This window comes from Pagrus pagrus (genome assembly GCF_965226575.1).
Source record: "Pagrus pagrus genome assembly, chromosome: 1".
NCBI lineage: Eukaryota > Metazoa > Chordata > Actinopteri > Spariformes > Sparidae > Pagrus > Pagrus pagrus.
In genome coordinates this window covers 31,393,883-31,411,173 of record NC_140185.1, presented here as the reverse complement: position 1 = coordinate 31,411,173, position 17,291 = coordinate 31,393,883, and the positions used below count along the sequence as shown (strand labels likewise).

General features: G+C 43.8%; 1 protein-coding gene across 1 annotated transcript in view; it reads left to right on the top strand.

The window, feature by feature from the left end:
• Positions 1-1,591: 1,591 nt before the first annotated feature.
• Positions 1,592-17,291, top strand: part of igdcc4 (immunoglobulin superfamily, DCC subclass, member 4) — a 58,183-nt gene continuing 42,483 nt past the window's right edge. The window contains exon 1 of the mRNA XM_084366834.1: positions 1,592-1,862. Coding sequence (XP_084222960.1) covers positions 1,796-1,862 — 67 coding nt within the window. The 5' untranslated portion in view covers positions 1,592-1,795. The remainder of the gene's footprint in view (positions 1,863-17,291) is intronic.

Sequence of the window (17,291 nt, the reverse complement as noted above, 5' to 3'; positions counted from 1 at the left end):
TTTCGTCAGCCCCCGAATCAATCTCATATCAGCATTAAATTAATACGCTCAGACGAGAAAATCTGGCCAGACAAGATATTATTACCAAAGGGAACTCCTTCATTATTGCCTTTTGTGATTGCCTGTCTTTCTTCTCCATGGTGTAGGCAAAACATAAAGCTTTCCACTCCTACATGCTGTAAACCCATTATCAAAAAACAAAAGGGAGGCTGTATTTGAAGGCACAAACGTTGCACTTCAATTCAAATAAAGCAATATGACTCCATGATGATCTTTAATAGGCTTTGTTTTTCATCCCAGAAAGGCAATTTACGAGTAGATGTCACATAAAAATAAAAATAAAAGTGTGTGTAGCACTTCGAAACTTCAAAGTACAACGCTTGGTTCATTACAGTCTAACAAGTGCCAGCTTTTATGTACATTGACGGCTGTATATGTGACTGGTTAAGGCCTTTGTGTGTTTCCTCTCCTGCTCTGGTTGAATGTGGGGATGCTGCTGGTATCAGTGATGCTGAGAGTGCTGCACGAGGCGAGTCTTTGTCTGCTCTGGGTAAGGCTGGGCTCCAGCTGGCTCCCGCTATGTGCAAAAGTCAGTGGGTCCCTCAGCACTCAGTGCAGGAGGCGAGCCGGTTGATTGATTGGGATGCACACCACCAACGCCACCCCTCCTTCATACCCACCACCTCCTCCTCCTCCTCCTCCTGCCTGTTCTTGCTCCGAGAGCACATGTGCTTCTCTCCATTTTTTTTTTTTTTTTCACCCAGACCTGCTTTATCACACACAAGCGTCCATCCGTGCATGTGCACAAACAAAAGGTGAAGACAACACACTACACCTTGATGGACTTAATTGAGACAGAGCACGCGGGGTTTTTTTCTTCACTGAGACATGTGTGCCTGCTGCTGAACATGAGGAGTGTCTCCATCGCCGGGTTCATCCAGGGCAACACATTTGCAGTCATTACAGATGAGCGCCCATTCTCCACGCGTTATTTATTATTTATTTATTGGACCATCGTCCCGCTGAGATTAAGACTCTTCTATCCGAGGGAGACCTCGCCAAGGCAGTCAGCGGATTTATTTAAAACACACAAACACACATAATTAGAGAGCGAAAACACACGAGGATAAAATAAAACAAACAGGCATGTGCGGATCCGCTGCGCTCCGGCGGAGAATGAGGCATTACCCTAACGAATTCATCTTTCCAGACAGAGAACGGAGAGGGCGCCTGGGGTAAAATATATTGTGACAAATGTGGTGAGTGTTTTCCACGGCGTGTCCGCTTTGAACGAATCTTCCAAGTGTTAGTGGGGAAGCGTGGAGTTGGACTGTACACACACATACGCACACACACACACACACACAAAAAAGGGAGGAAGAAGGGGTGTGTTAGAATCGCCGACAGCTTTTCAGGACTCCAGCGACGAGCCCAGCCAGCCAGCCAGTGTCTGGTGAACGTGCGTGCGCGCGTATGTGCGCGTGTGCGTTCATGCGTTTGTGTGTGGAGCAGCAGCAGCCAACACACACACACACACACACACACACACTTAACATTCGTTCGCAACATGGCGTTGGAGCGCCGAGAGACACGGCTCTCCCCCGACTAGTGCGAGCGTATTGTTCGGGAAGGAGCCCGGCGACTGTTCGGCGAAGAGAGCGAAACATCCACGCTGACTCCTTTTACGCACCGGCGGAGACAATAGCGGATTCCAACATATGCATGTCGCTATAACGGTATAGCTGGTTGTATAGACGTACGCTGCTGCCCCACTGGTGGAAATCAAAGGCTGTACATGGCGGTGGAGAGTACAATTTGGCTGTTCTGTCTTCTTTCGCTGTTTTGTGGTCCATCCAAGCAAGGTAAAGCGCTCACTTGAATCATCTGCATGTTTTTTTTGTGTGTGTGTGTGTTTGTTTTTTCACTGGGGGTGCATGTGTGAGGCAGCGGGCCACTCATGTTACACTAAAGTGCAGTTACTCAGACCATAAGTGGGCTGCGATAAAGGAGCCGCTGGGGTGTATGTGCACCTTGCACGGTACGTGCAGTGTCCCCCTCCGTGTTCTGCGTTTCACCCCGTGTGGCCTCTCCGGTGCGTATGAGGCTTGTGTTAGGCTACTTCATGGGTGTCTCTCTCTCGGGACGCGCAGGAAGGCTCGAAGTTGCAGGACGTTTCCCGAGGAGGAGTAGCCCCCCTCCTGCGTGAATGGTGCCACGGAGCGGCCACGGAGGTTCTTTTGGGGGAAGTTTGGGATCAAACAGGGGATGGTGGTGGGGGGGGGGGAGCTCGTTATGAAGACGTATGGGCTCGGCCTTGGTGTTTCAGTAAGAGTGGATGGAAAGCACAGAATGTGTTGATTGCTCTTCTTAACTCCCCCCACACACACATATTTTAATAACAGTGTGCGCGCACGGGACGTCTGCTGCTGTAGAGAGTTGAGAGAGAGGATTTTAATGAACAAGCAGCTTCAATGGTGTCATCAGAGAGACGTCTGAATCAGTGCATGATTTTCATAAACTCGATGAACAATGTGTCAGAGGTCTGAGGGTGAAAGTCGCACGGTTTGCAGTTTGGTTTTCTCCCATGGTTGCTGGTGGCTCCAGAGAAGGAAGCGTGCTGGTCGTGGAGAGGAAAGTCTGCCCACACAGGCGGCGACGAGTGGGTGAAAGAGTGGCCGCAAGATTTACATGACAAAGACCTGTGCAGCGTATCAGTGGAGGTTACACGGTTAAATGCCCCCCAGGACCAGGAGAAGCAGATAAAACATAATGAAAAACAGTGAACCTGCCATGCATTTCTGTTCTGAAAACTTTTTTTCTTTTACGCACAGATGATTTTTTCTGCGTGAAATCAGGAGCTACAGGTGAGGAGGTAACGGGAGTGATAGTGATGTAGTGAAGCAAGATGGTGTAATTAGTAGATTACCCTCATTATCTTTGTGCAGATGTTCAGGGAGTGAAGTAGGGCTGAAATCAAACCGGTAGTCATCAGGCTGTGTATGTAAAAAAAAAAAAAAGCACTGGTAATAACTCTCACACAGCTGCAGGATTCTGCTTTCCAGCTATGTGAAGGCGAAGAGGTGAAATGTTCATGGCTGCATCAAGTTTGAAGTAGGAAGCATTTACAGGCTGGCATTAATCTGTTAACAGCCTCATGAGGATCAGTCAAGTGGGGCTGAGTGTGTGTGTGTGTGTGTGTGTGTGTGTGTGTGTGTGTGTGTGTGTGAGAAAGAGACTTGATATTTGCCTTCTTCGGACTAAGATCTCCAAGAGGTGGCATTTATAATCAGGGTACGATTAAATTGACTCCCGAAAGCAGATCATTTATCCAGTTCTGTTTTGTTTTCACAGTTTGAATTACAGCCACTTCAGAAAATGAATCATCACCTATAGTCTCGCGATAGTCTCATTGGGTTTTCATGAAGAAATACCAAATGTTATCTGGTTCCAGCGTCTCGAATGTGAGCTTTTACATGTCGTACACAACGTTCTAACTCCCAACTTGTCAAACTCGGCAGGTTGGTCAGTGGCCTTTAGGTGCTCATGGCTTGCATGTTCTGCGCCTGCGTGAAAGGAGGTACCACTCCGCTCTGATGCCGTAACCATTTTTTGACACCACTCTCGCTAATACAGTCGTTTCTTACAAGGAGAAACTGCACTAAATTTGTGAAATCGTGGATACTGCAGCGACAAACTCAAGGGGCTTCCCCTTCCTTTTTCTGTTTCTCTTTTCGTGCACTGATTCGCCGATCAGAGTGATTTCTCTTACCAGTGAGCCACCACTGAATAAACATGCTCTATCAGCCAAAAAGCCACCATAAAAGGGCCGTCCAATGCCAAGGGTGTTGGACACACAGCACTGACCAGAACCACAGACGTTCACCAACAGCCCCTAACAATGGCTGATGGGTGTGCCAGGGCCTTTGAACTTCACACTGTGACACTCTACAGACCCCTCTAGTGTCAGGTTTGCACGTGCAGGTCTCCATGGTGAAGGTACCACTAATAAATTATGTGTAACATCCAATAAGACTTTACACGGTCAAGCCATTACCAATACGTAATATACCAAGTCCAGTTAGACTTTCAAAATAAAGCGTGTTGACAAACATCTCACATGTTATGACTTATTATGACTTTGGGATCGTTATTAACGTTGTCAAACGGTTGCGATTTGGTTAGGTTCAGACACAAAAACAACAAATTCCCAGGAGACCAGCGTTCGTGTCCTAATTCAAATGACTGTTATTTGCAGCCCTGGATTGAATTGCCACACAATTATTGTGCGGCAGGTGCCCCATATCTTCACAGTATGAGTTTAAACATAATATAAAACAGGTTTCACTTCAAACAAAGCCTCCTGACAAACACCTGCTGCAGAGCTTAACTTAATTTCAGTTCAATTCTTTACATGTCCTTGTGAGAAAACAGGCACCGTCACACGTGATTACTTCTGACTGCCTGCGATGTCTACAATGTTTAATGTAATATATTTCGCCGATATCTATATTGGTTGATTTGCCCATGGGGATGCCACACAAGCTATTATTTTCCACGAGCTTTCACACTGACACTTTGTCCAATTTTAAAGTACATATACTCGGGAGGTGTTGTCTCTTTTCCTGCACCACATCTGCACGCACAAATCTTTCTTACAAATAGATGAAAGATCTTTGCTTACCGCAGCCTTTTGTCTCACTCAACAGTATTTTATCGTTCTCTTGTGTCTGAAGATCGCCTGATCATGGTTTTGCTGCTGCTGCAACTCCAGTACTGTATAACATGCTCCGTAGTGATTGCTACCAGTACAAAGATGAGGAGTAGAGGATTTTTGTGCACCAGCTGTGCTTTGGCATTGAAAAATCATGGGTGGTGGAATGAGTATATCAGGAGCTGTATGCACATCCAGGTAGGCGCCACCCTGCTCTGGGACATATTGTAATTTTATCGTATAAGTTCCATTATTCATTGTTCAATTATGCAGATAAAGGCATTTAAAGGGAGGAGACTATAGGTATGCCTCCTTGACTCCCATCTGATATAGTGTTAGAAGGTCAGAGGATACAATTTATATAGAGTTAGATTACCGTGCCCTGCCGGCTCCAGCAGAGACAGAATAAGGGATTACTCCCCTTGAGATCCTCCTGACAGGAGAGTGAGTGCCACACTGGGGGCGATCACATCCCGATGATGAAATCTGTCTCAGGTAAATGGCGATTGTGATGGAGGTTGTCTGCGATAAGAGTGAAGAGGAAACGGATTTATTTACACTGCGAGATTTGTCATTGAGACTTGGTGCCAAACACTTTTGACATGTGGTCGCTGTCTGCAAAAGCCTTTTGAATTGATAAAATATCACATTCATAAAGTCACTAAAAGAACATTAAGCAAATCGCTCGACTTAAATCCATTGAAATATTTAAGAGCTGTCATCAAAAAGTGTTTCGCCTCAGAGCAGAAGCCACATTTGTATTCACACGCTCTGCAAAACTGACAGCGGCATCGTCATGCTTTACGATCAAATGAGCAGATTAGTATATATCATGTTTTATTACTAAATAATCAGCTAACAACACAGTCACCGAGTGTGTCTCTGTTCTCTCCGTGTGCGTTGTGCTGGGTTCAGAAAGTGGAGCATGAATGTCGTGGGTGTTGGTAGTGGTGGGAACTGACGCTGGCGAGTGGGGGGCTGGGGGGGATTCTGGGACAGGGATGAATTGGCGGGTGCTGGTGGGGCGAATTTGAGGGCAAGGGCCAGTGCTACATCCACAAACAAAGGGCTTGTTTTGTCCATGCTCAAGATCAAATGAAAATATGTCAGCTTCATTTAACGCTTCGCAGTGTCTGTGTGTTCACTGTGCACACAGTTATTAATGGACTTCATAGAAAACATGAAACATCTGCACTCCTGCAAGACTTTATGAGCAAATTAATGTGATTATTGTAACGCCTTTGGCCTTTTTATAGGCACAAGAAAACTGTAAACACACCATTGGTTGCACGATGAAGCGTTGGCGCTACACTGACTATGTCACATGTGAAAACTGTTTGTATTAACAGCCTAATGGCCTGCATTGACTCTCTTTTCTCAGTCCTCCTAGTCATTTAATTTGTACCAGTTCGTGTTGAGCTCACATGATGCTTTTCTGAACCATCCATCTTAAGGATACATATCATGCTCATTTTCAGGTTCATAATTTTATTTTGGGTTACTACTAGTATAGGTTTACATGCTTAAATGCTCAAAAAGCACAGCAGTTTTCTCCTACTGTCCAGTGCTGCAGCACTGTATTCCCCCTCCGTCTGAAAGTTTTAGCTCCTGTCTCTTTAAGGCCCCCCCCTCCTAAATACCCAGTCTCCTCTGATTGGTCAGTTCACACATGCCTGACCCAGCAACGCTTACAACAACAGACCAGCTATGCCAAATCAATTCTTACATGCCGTACTAGCTGCAAGGCATAAATTACGCAAACGTGTGACATGATGATGAACTGTGATGTCGCAACATCTCGAAAAGGTGACACTACTGACGAGGCATTTCAGTGACGAGCAGTGTTTTCTGTCGGCGCATGCACAAGAGCGAACCACCGACGAAAAAGGGAAAAAAATAAAATATAAAGCATAACAGGTCTGCTTTAAAACCCACACAGTCACATTGTTACACTGCAATTCCCCTGGAGCAGCGCAGTGTGATGTGCCGTTATTAAGAAGATATAATACTACACTAATTTCTGTCCCCTGTTTGCAATTCTGATGGTAAGTTGTTCGGTCAAATTGAGAACGCAGTCTGAAGTGAACAGCTAATGTGCTCCACTGCAAACGTACATGAAAGGGGACAAACGGCAGAGCACAGGGTTTTGAGTATTTGAACACAGTGTAACCCAGTTTAGATGAGTGAATGCTGTGGTGACCTTTGTTCTAAAGAAAGGTATCAAAATAAGCAGCATGCTCACATGTTCTCGACACACCTGTGAAGGCCGTGATCCAGCCCATTGAGATCACCACGCTGTTGATGTCTTATTTTTAGCTTGTTTTGACCTCACATTTGTGTACCTCTGCTCACTTTCAGCTCTAAGAGGTATTAAATAACTTTCTTTTACTGTGAAATTTACGGACAACTCAACACAACTGAACATCTAGTCCCAGAGTTACTGTTCACGGCAAACAAACTACAGTTATTCCTGCAATACTCTCAGGTCAGATGGGGTCATCTCTGCAGCTTGTTTCACACAAAGTTAATATTTTGACTGAACACCCGAGGAAAAATTAGCCTGTAGGAATCCCAGTGCTGATGTGACCCTGTGCAAAGTTAGGCATGGTGGTGGGAGGCAAATGTTTTTTTGAGTCAACCATTTATTCCACACACTGCACCAGGGTACTCTAGGGCAAAGTCCGTTCTCTAGCTTAAATATCATGCAGATGTAAAGTTACACAAGGGGTTACATTTGCGGCTTGGCACATTGTCAGACCAAGATATTTTGAATCCAGTAAGGTTGACGTGTTACAAATATCACTTTATTATAAAGGTCTAAACCAGGTTATTAGGCAAGTTTTACCACAAAATGCACAAACTTTAGTATGCAGCACAGTCATAGCAGGGCTCCAGACTAACTTTTTAGACTGGTTGCAGTGGTGAGCCTAACTTTTTCATTAAGGTGCACCAGCACATAATTTAGTTGCACTCAAGAAGGCATTTTGACTACAGCTGTACGATTTTGTGAATAGATAAAATGGAAATTATTCTGATAGATATTGCGATTGTGACATAATTCACAATTAGTGCACGATCGTTTTTGAGTCACAATTTTCATTTTGAGATAAAAAGTTTATAATACAGAATCCAGTCTGCAGTATTTGGACTGCAGACTGGATTCTCTACCTACAGACAGGCATATTTGGACCGGGGACAGGTGGAACGTTACATAAAATTCTGCTATAAGATGACAAAATAATGTACGGAAAATATGGCCGTAGGGTAATATTTGTTCGCAGTGGCAGATTCAAAATGTTTGAGGGGCAGGGGCGAAAGAAATAACAAGGGGCACCAGCTGTATGCAGTTGGGCTCCAGCGCGCAGAAAGGGCAATGGAAGGGCATCCTGGAGGGCACTTAATCGTGATTTATCTCCCATAGGGGAATAGAAGAAGGCACTTTTGCAGCGTTTTTCTGAACATGGAGGCACCAGTGGGGGAAAATGTTTTTATAGGCTACATTTTTTATTCTGACCAGCTCAATAGCAGGCACACCGGTGCCACAGTTACATAAATTAAGCTGCACTTGAGAGTTTTTTGGCCGCGTGTCAGACCAAAATAGTCGCGCCCTGGAGCCCTGCATGGGTATGACTGTTTCAAATGTTGCATCACTGACTGCAGTAAAGTTGAATGACAACCTGCATGACAGTCTTACCTGTGCTACATTGAATCGCATGATGGCTAACTGTAGAAATTCTGAAATGTGTGTTGGCAAGAAATTCCTATTTTGCCTCCAAGCTAGGAGTGTCAAAAGACTGGGGTGATGTCTAAAACAGCACACAGCACAAATGCAGAAATGTGTGCGTTCGTAATGAATTGATTGCTTGACAACTCAAACACTCGGTTTAATCATAGCAGCTTGAAAATGCCATAGAAAATGGAAGAAAAGCTGTAGTCAGAACAAAGCCTTCCTTCTATTCTTGTAGCTAATAAGGTGAAATAATTACAGCAGAAACAAGGCAGCATCTGATTGGGTGCTTCTTTTAAAGCCACACTTTTTAATAGAAGTCCTGGCTGTCTTTGGCGATGTTGGATGCTTGATTTGCTTCCCCATCCACTTCTTTACACTATCTCTCATGCAGTAGATAGCATTCTGGGCAGGCAGCGAACAAATTGCTCATGTTACTCTAGGTTGGTGGTAAGAGCGGCTTTAAAGTCTCCTTTAAAGCTCGGTCTTGGTTTCTGGCACAAACTTTCTTCCTGTCAACTGCTTTTGTGTAATGATCTGATTTTGTGGCGCCAGTCCACAAGGCATCAGTACACCAGTGATGTTGTGGTATTTTTGGAGGGTGATCTTCATTCTACAGTTTCATACTTGGTGTGAAACTGGAATTACTGTCAAGTTTTCAACCAAGTATGCTTGCACACAGAAGGACTGGTCAGTGGCTCTCAATGTACGGACCAAAAATCTAACAGACAGCTGTGATCAAGCCATCATCCCCAACATAAAATGGACTTAAAGGAGATATCATTGATCATCTCACTACAATACAATGTTCTGCTGGGAAACCTTAGGTCCTGGTATTCATACGGATGCCACTTGACCCATACTGCCGTCCCAAACACTGTTACAGACCAAGTACTCCCCTCATGGCAAGAGCACTCTCTGGTGGGGGACATGGCTCTCAGAAATCCAACAGTCCCGATCCGATCGAGCATCCACCACCACCATCAAGCCCTAATAACAGACACCACAGCACAGGCCCAGGGGCCTCGTGTCCATGTCTCGGAGTCCCATCTACGGTGGGGCCACCATGGGGTGAAGTTGGTCTGGAGCAGTGTGACAAAGAATTACACATGAGTGCCAGGACCCCGCAGTACCTAGCAGAATGTTGCATTGTAATGAGATGATCAATGTTATTATCGATGTTTTGGCTGATCGATGTTTTGTATTCTGGACCAAGTGGTTTGGAAATAGCCAATAAGCATTGTTGTTCATTTCTCCTGCTGAACTCCGCCTGAACTGTGTTCGGCTCCAGCTTGTTGTGTCTACACCGGAGGGCCAGCTGTTCAACCTCCCGTATAGTGGCAGCTACAGAATAATAAACATCAAATTTGTAGAGGGACGTATGTTGTCTGTAGAACGACTGGCTTTGGCCTTTACTGCCTCGAGGTCATCAGAAAATATGTTTGTGTGGGCTGTATTTGTGGTGCTTCATCCACATCCTGTAACAAATCGACAGATCATCGAGAACACACCTCCTTAATGACTTAATGTAATTGCTTTTCTAATTTAACTGATGTATAATTAATGTGCTTATGTAAATTCTATTTTTTAATGACCAGGTTGTTGTTGTTAAGGTTGTTTGGGCCCAAACTTATTGCCCAAACTTTCAGTATTGGTGTGACTGTACATACACAGATCTCGTGAGACTCTCGTCGGGCAGCAGCGCCTTTGGAGAATTGCTCAGTACACATTAGCGATAAATTAAGTGTCTGCACGTGTGTGTGCGTGTTTGTGTTTGCCGAGGTGCGTTCAGCCCGTGCGCCTGCCCCGCTCGCTTGTGTGTAAGCGTGGGTGTGTCAACTGCGATTTGTGAGTGCATCTTGATCCCCTCCCCAGAGAGTCCATGCTAAATTAGGATGCATATTATTTAAAGATGCCCTGGGCTGAGTTTCAGCTGGGTATGTTTGTGCAATGAATATGTTGATTTTTATGGTGCCCCGTGCGCGCCTATTCATGCTGCCAGAGAGGCAATCTCAGGCACAGAAGTGTTTGTATGAAAGGAGAGGAAGTCTTGAGCTCAATTTTGTATGCTGTGGATTCAAATGATTCGCTCTCTTGGGATGTTTTAAGTATTGTGTTGAATTTATTTTGCCAGTGCTTTCTATCAGTCGTGAAAAGCAAGGCCTCTATCTGAAAGTAAAACCTTGTGAGCTAATAAGTGAATTAATTAATGTTTGAATTTGGTACGTTCTTCCATCTAAAGCCTTTGACAGATTATCACACTATAATGAGCCAAACAAATTTCCAGAGGTTTTGTTCTTTTTATGTCTTTTCATCTTTCGTTTTCTGTTTTTTCGTTTGATTTCAATATGATGCAGTTTTATATAATGATCTTTTTTGAGGGGTGGAACACTTTCGAAGGAAAATAATGGCTTTTTGGCTTTCACATCTCAGTCATGGAAAAGTACATTTGGACTCTTTTCAATCACAACAAGAAGGTTACAGATTTAACAGTAATTTGGAGTACCGGACAAGACACGCTACGTGTTAGAGTCTGACTGATACTGGATTTTGGGGGGCAGATGCCGATATTAGGGAGTAAAAATTATTTTCTTACATCTATATATTATTCCTCAGATGACCAAAATGACATCAGTGCAACAGTCAACTGTCAGTGAGAATTCAAGTTGTACCAGGTTTATAGGTGCTTTGATTTGATCACAGTCAAAAGCCGGTTGTTTCATTCTGTCCGGACTCTACACAGAATGAGCGATTAAAGCATTTTTAGCTGATGACACAGTTATTGTATTAGTGCCTCAGGGTGCAGCTGTTTTGGTTGCACATGCATCTAAAAATCCTGTCAAGTGTGGCTATATCTTTTATCTATTTCTCTTAAGGAATTAAATTGAAATGCATTATTGAGTGCACCTGAATCGTGTGTTGGCGGACCATTGCAACCTGTGTAAGAAGTAAGTCTGGGGTGTTGTACTGTATATCTATCACAGACAGAACAGACACTCTCGCTCGTCTACTCCTCACAAGTGTCTCTTGACTTTAAAAAGTCAGTGTGGAAACAAGCACTACGTAATAATACTATTGCTACACCTATCCTTACAGTAGCGATATTGTCAATACACTTCAAATGAATGGGTAAAACATTCAAATGGCAAAAGTTTACAAAAAGTTCAAGTAGAAACTCCCCACAGAGCGGTTTGTGTACGCCACCGTCCACTCATGAATCTTATAAAGTTGTTTTCTCATGATAAGTTATCTCAAGAATAACTTTCACTATATAACGGGTGAGATAACGACCGTTGTTATCCTGGGATAACGTTATAATTTACGCGTAATCTCAAGATATCGGCATTTAAAAAGTTATTGCACCTGCAGTATGTCAACAGTGTTAGTCAGTCTCAAGAGATGAGTCACCTCTTTTGTGAGCGCTTTGCACATAGCACACAATGTCACTTATAATGTAAGAGCATTGTAATGGCGAGCGTGCCTCCACCAGCAGCGTGTCTGCTTTTGTTCACACCTGAGCCGTGTAGAGAATGTAACAAGCTGGTGCTTTTCAGATGACGCCAATGTTTAAAAGCGGCAGAGCATTACATTACAGGGAATGCCCTACAGGACATAGACATGATATTCTCTCATAGCAGCTGTTACACTGAATTGCACCTCAGTTGCACACAGATATCAAATGTTTCCAAGTTAGCTCTGCTATCTGGATTGTGCCCTTTCATCCTGCCGGTCCTGTTGTTAGGTCACTGAGGTTGTAATTGATGACTTGACGTGATTTCATTCAAGCTGATGCTCAGAGTAGGGTCACAGCTCCACGAAAAGTGGTATTCAGAATATTTTCCGAAGAAGCGTGCAGCCTTAAACAACATTAACCTCAGTCCAAGGCCTAATCATAACCTTGTTTGAATCCCAGCGCATGATTTTATCAAAAGCGCCGTCTTCACTGACAGGGTTGGTAGCCTTGAGCATTATCTTTATGTAAACATTATCAGACTGATCAGTGAAGCTGCAGCAATATTTCTAAGCTTACCGAACGTTATAGAGAGGCAGCGCCTGATAGAATTGGACTTTTTGGATTCTCTTCTAAGAGAGTAAACTCTGTACAACTTGAATTGTCACTGACATGTTGTCAACACGTTGTTTTCATTACTCTGACCTTATTCTACCATTGTAGTTTTATCTTTGTATGCATGCGTGTGTGTGTGTGTGTGTGTGTGTGTGAGAGAGAGAGGGAGAAGCAGCAGTCTGGCTACTCTCACATGCATTCACATTCCTTTCATTCCTCCCTGCCCTCTGCTTGATCACGTGAGAGCAGAGGAGTTGCACTAAAGGTATAGCCATGTAGGTGAGAAGGTGCGGGTACATTGTAGCAGTAGTTTAGCTTTAAAATGAAGGTATATTGATGAGCACATGTTGCTGAGATGAGGCAGGTTAGGGAAATTCACATGTGAACAATAGAAGGCAAAGGACTGCAGCACTAGACAGCTTCTTCATTCTTGGGTTACTCTCGTTACATGTCACCGTCATACAGCACACGCATTTAGGAATCCTTTGAACGATCATTTTGTGCATTCATACTGAGCGCACGCAGCTTTTAGTTCTCATTAAAACGCAGTATATTAGTCAAAGAACGCAGCACAGCTCTCTCAAATCAGTGATGGGGAAATGTCATTGTCGAGCACCCCAGCGTGAGCATAATATGCAGAGCCGGCTCACTGCAGTGTACCCTTCCTCGGTGCGTGTACCAGGTTAGTGTCACATGGCAGTCTCATTCATCATCCTGACCTTGTGTGAGATGCTCAACCCCGATCCTTGCACAGGAGCATTAAAAATGTACGTGCCGAGTAAGAAGGGAGCGTTTCTAGACCGTGTTGTCCTGTATTTTCCTCTACATACTGGGAACCTTGACTCTACCAGTGCAGCGTCTCAGTGTCACCCGCACAAATTCCTGCACATTCATTGCGTGAATGAACAGATTCTGATTCGGGTCTCCCGTGTTACTCCCATGTTAGTTTTATTGCTCGCTTTGTTGACTCATGCGAGTGGGCCTGGCACTTGACTTGGCCATGTGGAGGCCCCATGCTGCTGGGAGGCCCCGCATGCAGGAACGCTGCGCTGTGATTGGAGGAGGCCAGACTGGGATGAATGAGCACTGTACATAGAGCAGGAGGCATGAGGGACTGCACTAGTACGCCCCCCTCTCGCATTCTCTATCGCTCGTTCTCTGTTCTGCTCCCGTTCTCCCGCTTTTACACACATTCAGTGGGACACAGGAGCCATGTTTGTCTCGCCACAGCCCCTCTTTATTCATGATACGCTTTCATGCCATTTGTTGGTAAAATTGCTTTGACAAGAAGGTTCCTGTATGATCTTGATGATCTCAAGTGCAAATATCAAGTTTGTGGTTCATTTCTGCCTGCGAAATGCAAAACCAGCAGATGTTGGATAGTAGAGGTTTTCTACATCGAAGTACAGTGTAACTTGGTCTGGTACTGTTCACGTTTGAACAGATACTGGTACCCACTGGTACCTTTTTTCGGTATGTTACTCTCTCTGTAATCACAAAAAATATCATTTTAATTGCTTCAAAGGAGGCAGCTGTTCAAAGACCTGGAAGCAGACTGAGAAACTTTTTTTAATTTGTGCATTTTACTCAATCTGGATACCTGGACTGAAATGTAGAAACTGATGGAATATCAGTTATTGATATTTTTTTATGAATATATTGTCCAATACTGTGCTGTCAAAAGGAGCAGTAATAACGATATCTACACATGCAACGAATGTAATAACGATAATGTCAACCATGACAGTGAAAAAAGCCCAGTTATCTCCAACAATAACTTCTCCAACCAGCTGAGTAATAACATCAAGATGTTGATGAAGATGTTGATGCCTCGTTGTCTAGGTGTTTCCTAAGGTTAGACGTGCTTTGGTCAGGGCAGCTTCGAATACTGTAGCAAGTGTTGACTGGCTATAACTTGTTGCAGGGGTTAACGATTGATTCTTCATTATTTTCATGACCACATCAAACAACCAATCAATTAAACAAACAAAACCTTTTCAGATTATTTTATTAATAAAAATAACTTATTTTTCATCTTTACATGTCAACAGTGATCTTCTGGGAGGTAATTAGAGGTAATAATTGACATTTGTTTGGATTAAGTTAAAGGTTAACATTGTGTCACTTGATATGGAGCCCAGTGGTCTGCCGCTGACGTGCAGCCAAAGAATACTTAATTTAGAAATGCGATTGAAACGGTTTTCCCTCAGAGAAGAAAGCGCAGCCATTCATTTCGCAGGCCTGTCAGTGTGTGTAACCTCAGTCAACTCGCCAGTGCCCGAAGTCAGACTACAATCTTTGATTCATTGTATCAGCTTTCTGACAGTGGAAGTGAGTGTGTGTGTTTGTGGTTAAGATGACTGGGTGTGAGAAGAGCCCCGCTGTATCGTCATGGGAGGAAACACAGCTGGAACGGTTAACACCTGACACGGCAGCTGTTCAGATTGTGGAGTGACTCACAGCCTCACTGTGGGCTCAGTGAAATGTTGAGCCCTCTTTGTGTTGCATTGCTTAACTAGTAAACACTTTTGATTTTCCATCAGAGCAATTTAAGTCTCATAAAGGGTGCGCTGTGTGCTTCAGTCTTCTGACGGCGCGTTGCATTTTTTACAGAAAGAACTCGATGCCCAAGGCTGGAGAGCCGGTGAGGAAATCTGCTATATAAAGTCAAAATATTTAGACAGTAGCGAGGAGTCTGTCAGAGAGACTTTGCGTTTCTTGTTATTACACAGGCACTTCCACCTGCATACCGAAACCTGAGAGCCCCCATCGCCCTGCAGGGGTTATCGTGCTCTGCTTTCTGCTCAGAGTACTGTAGCTTCAAAGTATTGATTTATTCTCACGCAGGGGTTGTTTTTGGCCACAGGACCATGTAAGCGACTGGGCTATTGTTTACCTTGTTGCTATCGATGTAATGAAATTGAATTAGCAAACAAATCCAGCTGAAACTGCAGGCGAGCGCAAGTTGAGCTTGATCTGAGGTTTGGTTTGTGGCATCCAGACTTTACAACACACACACACATGCACAGAAACACACGCGCAGGAGTTTTCCTGCTGGAAACCGCCCAGTGCTATCAATCAGACCATCTGTCCCTGTCCACTCAGCCCGTATTTAGGTCTCGGTGCGCAGCGATTTTCTCTGAGACGAGCACTATCTGCATGTACGATACAATACGACATCATTCAGGACTCATAGTAATTATCTGCTGCCGCTGTGTCAATTTAGCAGGAGGTACAAGGCAATCTGGTTATCACTGCTTTTGAGTGCTTTAGTGGTCCCTCTTCACAAAAGCGTCTGTAATCACATTTCACTGCTCTCTTTCAGTCGAGTCTCAAGGCTGCCCTAATCTTATCTGCACTCTATTTCATTCTGTAAATCCTGCTCTCTTTCTTTGTGCCGTATCCTCTCTTTCCATCTCTGACCGCGCGTTCTCCACCTTTTTAAGTCTGCGACCTCTTTCAGCTGACTTGTTCACTATACTACTCGTATGCCAGTTTTTAGCCACGTTAACAGCAGTGTAGTTACAGTATATGGGTGGCAATGTCGGTCCATTGGTCGGCCCACCGCTGGTCCAGATTTGAAATATCTCAAAAACTATTGGATGGATTGCCATGACATTTCAAAATGACATTAAGCTTACTGACTTTGGGGATTCCCTGGCTTCTCTTTTAGCACAACCAGGTTGACAAGTGTAGTTTTAGTGACATATCTTGACAACTATTGGATGGATTGCCATGCGGTGTGGTGCAGCTATCGATATCCCCCTTGGAATGGATTGTAATTTCTTTGGTGATCTCTCAAAGGTGTTATTGATAATATTCAGGGTCTGTGCATGAAATATAATTCATTTGCACTTGTTCATGTTGCATAATGGAAAATGCCAGTTAAGGGTGGTATTTCCTAATTTCACTGTCCTACTGCAAATGTACGTTGCCGCGTTGAGCTCGTTCTTCGATCGCTTGTTCCGTTATCCAACTTGTACAATGAATATTGAACAAGGTAGTCGAGGGCTGGAAACTGAGACAGCTCACCTTCAAAGTAAAAGTTGCGTGTTTTAAAACGTGTTGGCTGTAGTTCAAGTTTAAATGACTATAAAGCATGAAACTTGGTGTGCTTTGACAAGTCAAGTGGGTTGAATCTGTTTGGCTTACTTAAGCCTACTGTATTACAAAATAGTGAACATAACGCCAAACCATTGACAAACTATATAAGCTCATGTATTCAGTAATACTGAATACATGAGGAATGAGTCTGAAGTAAAGTGTTAGGGTCTATGAGGTGGTCGATGAAAGAAATACGAGTTATATCCACTTGAATACCTTGATAAGTTATGTACAGATAATGTAAATCCCTCGTGCTTTGAGATTAAGTGTGTTGATAACCATTGTAATACAGGCCAGCACTGCAAGCAGATTAAACGTGAGCAGCATGGAAGAGACCTTCGTCGTGAAAACCCTGTTTATATAACGGTTAGTTACCTGTCTTTAAAAGGTGCTATAGCACACGGTGCTTGTGCTAAGCGGGCGCGTTTGATAATGATATTATGCTCTGTACATTATTTATTTATTTATCTGTGTTGCCTTAAGAGAGAGAACAGGAAATAAACTTGAAGGATTTTTACATCGGATAGCAGTGGAGTGGTGTTGTCGTCATGGCAACAGAGCCAGCTATACCGTACAAGTTGAAGGTAAATCAACTCTTTCTACCAGTTAGACTCATCACAGTAACAACACTGTTTTAGCCTTTAACGTTCACCCAAAGTCACAGATTAAGTAACCTTAATCTA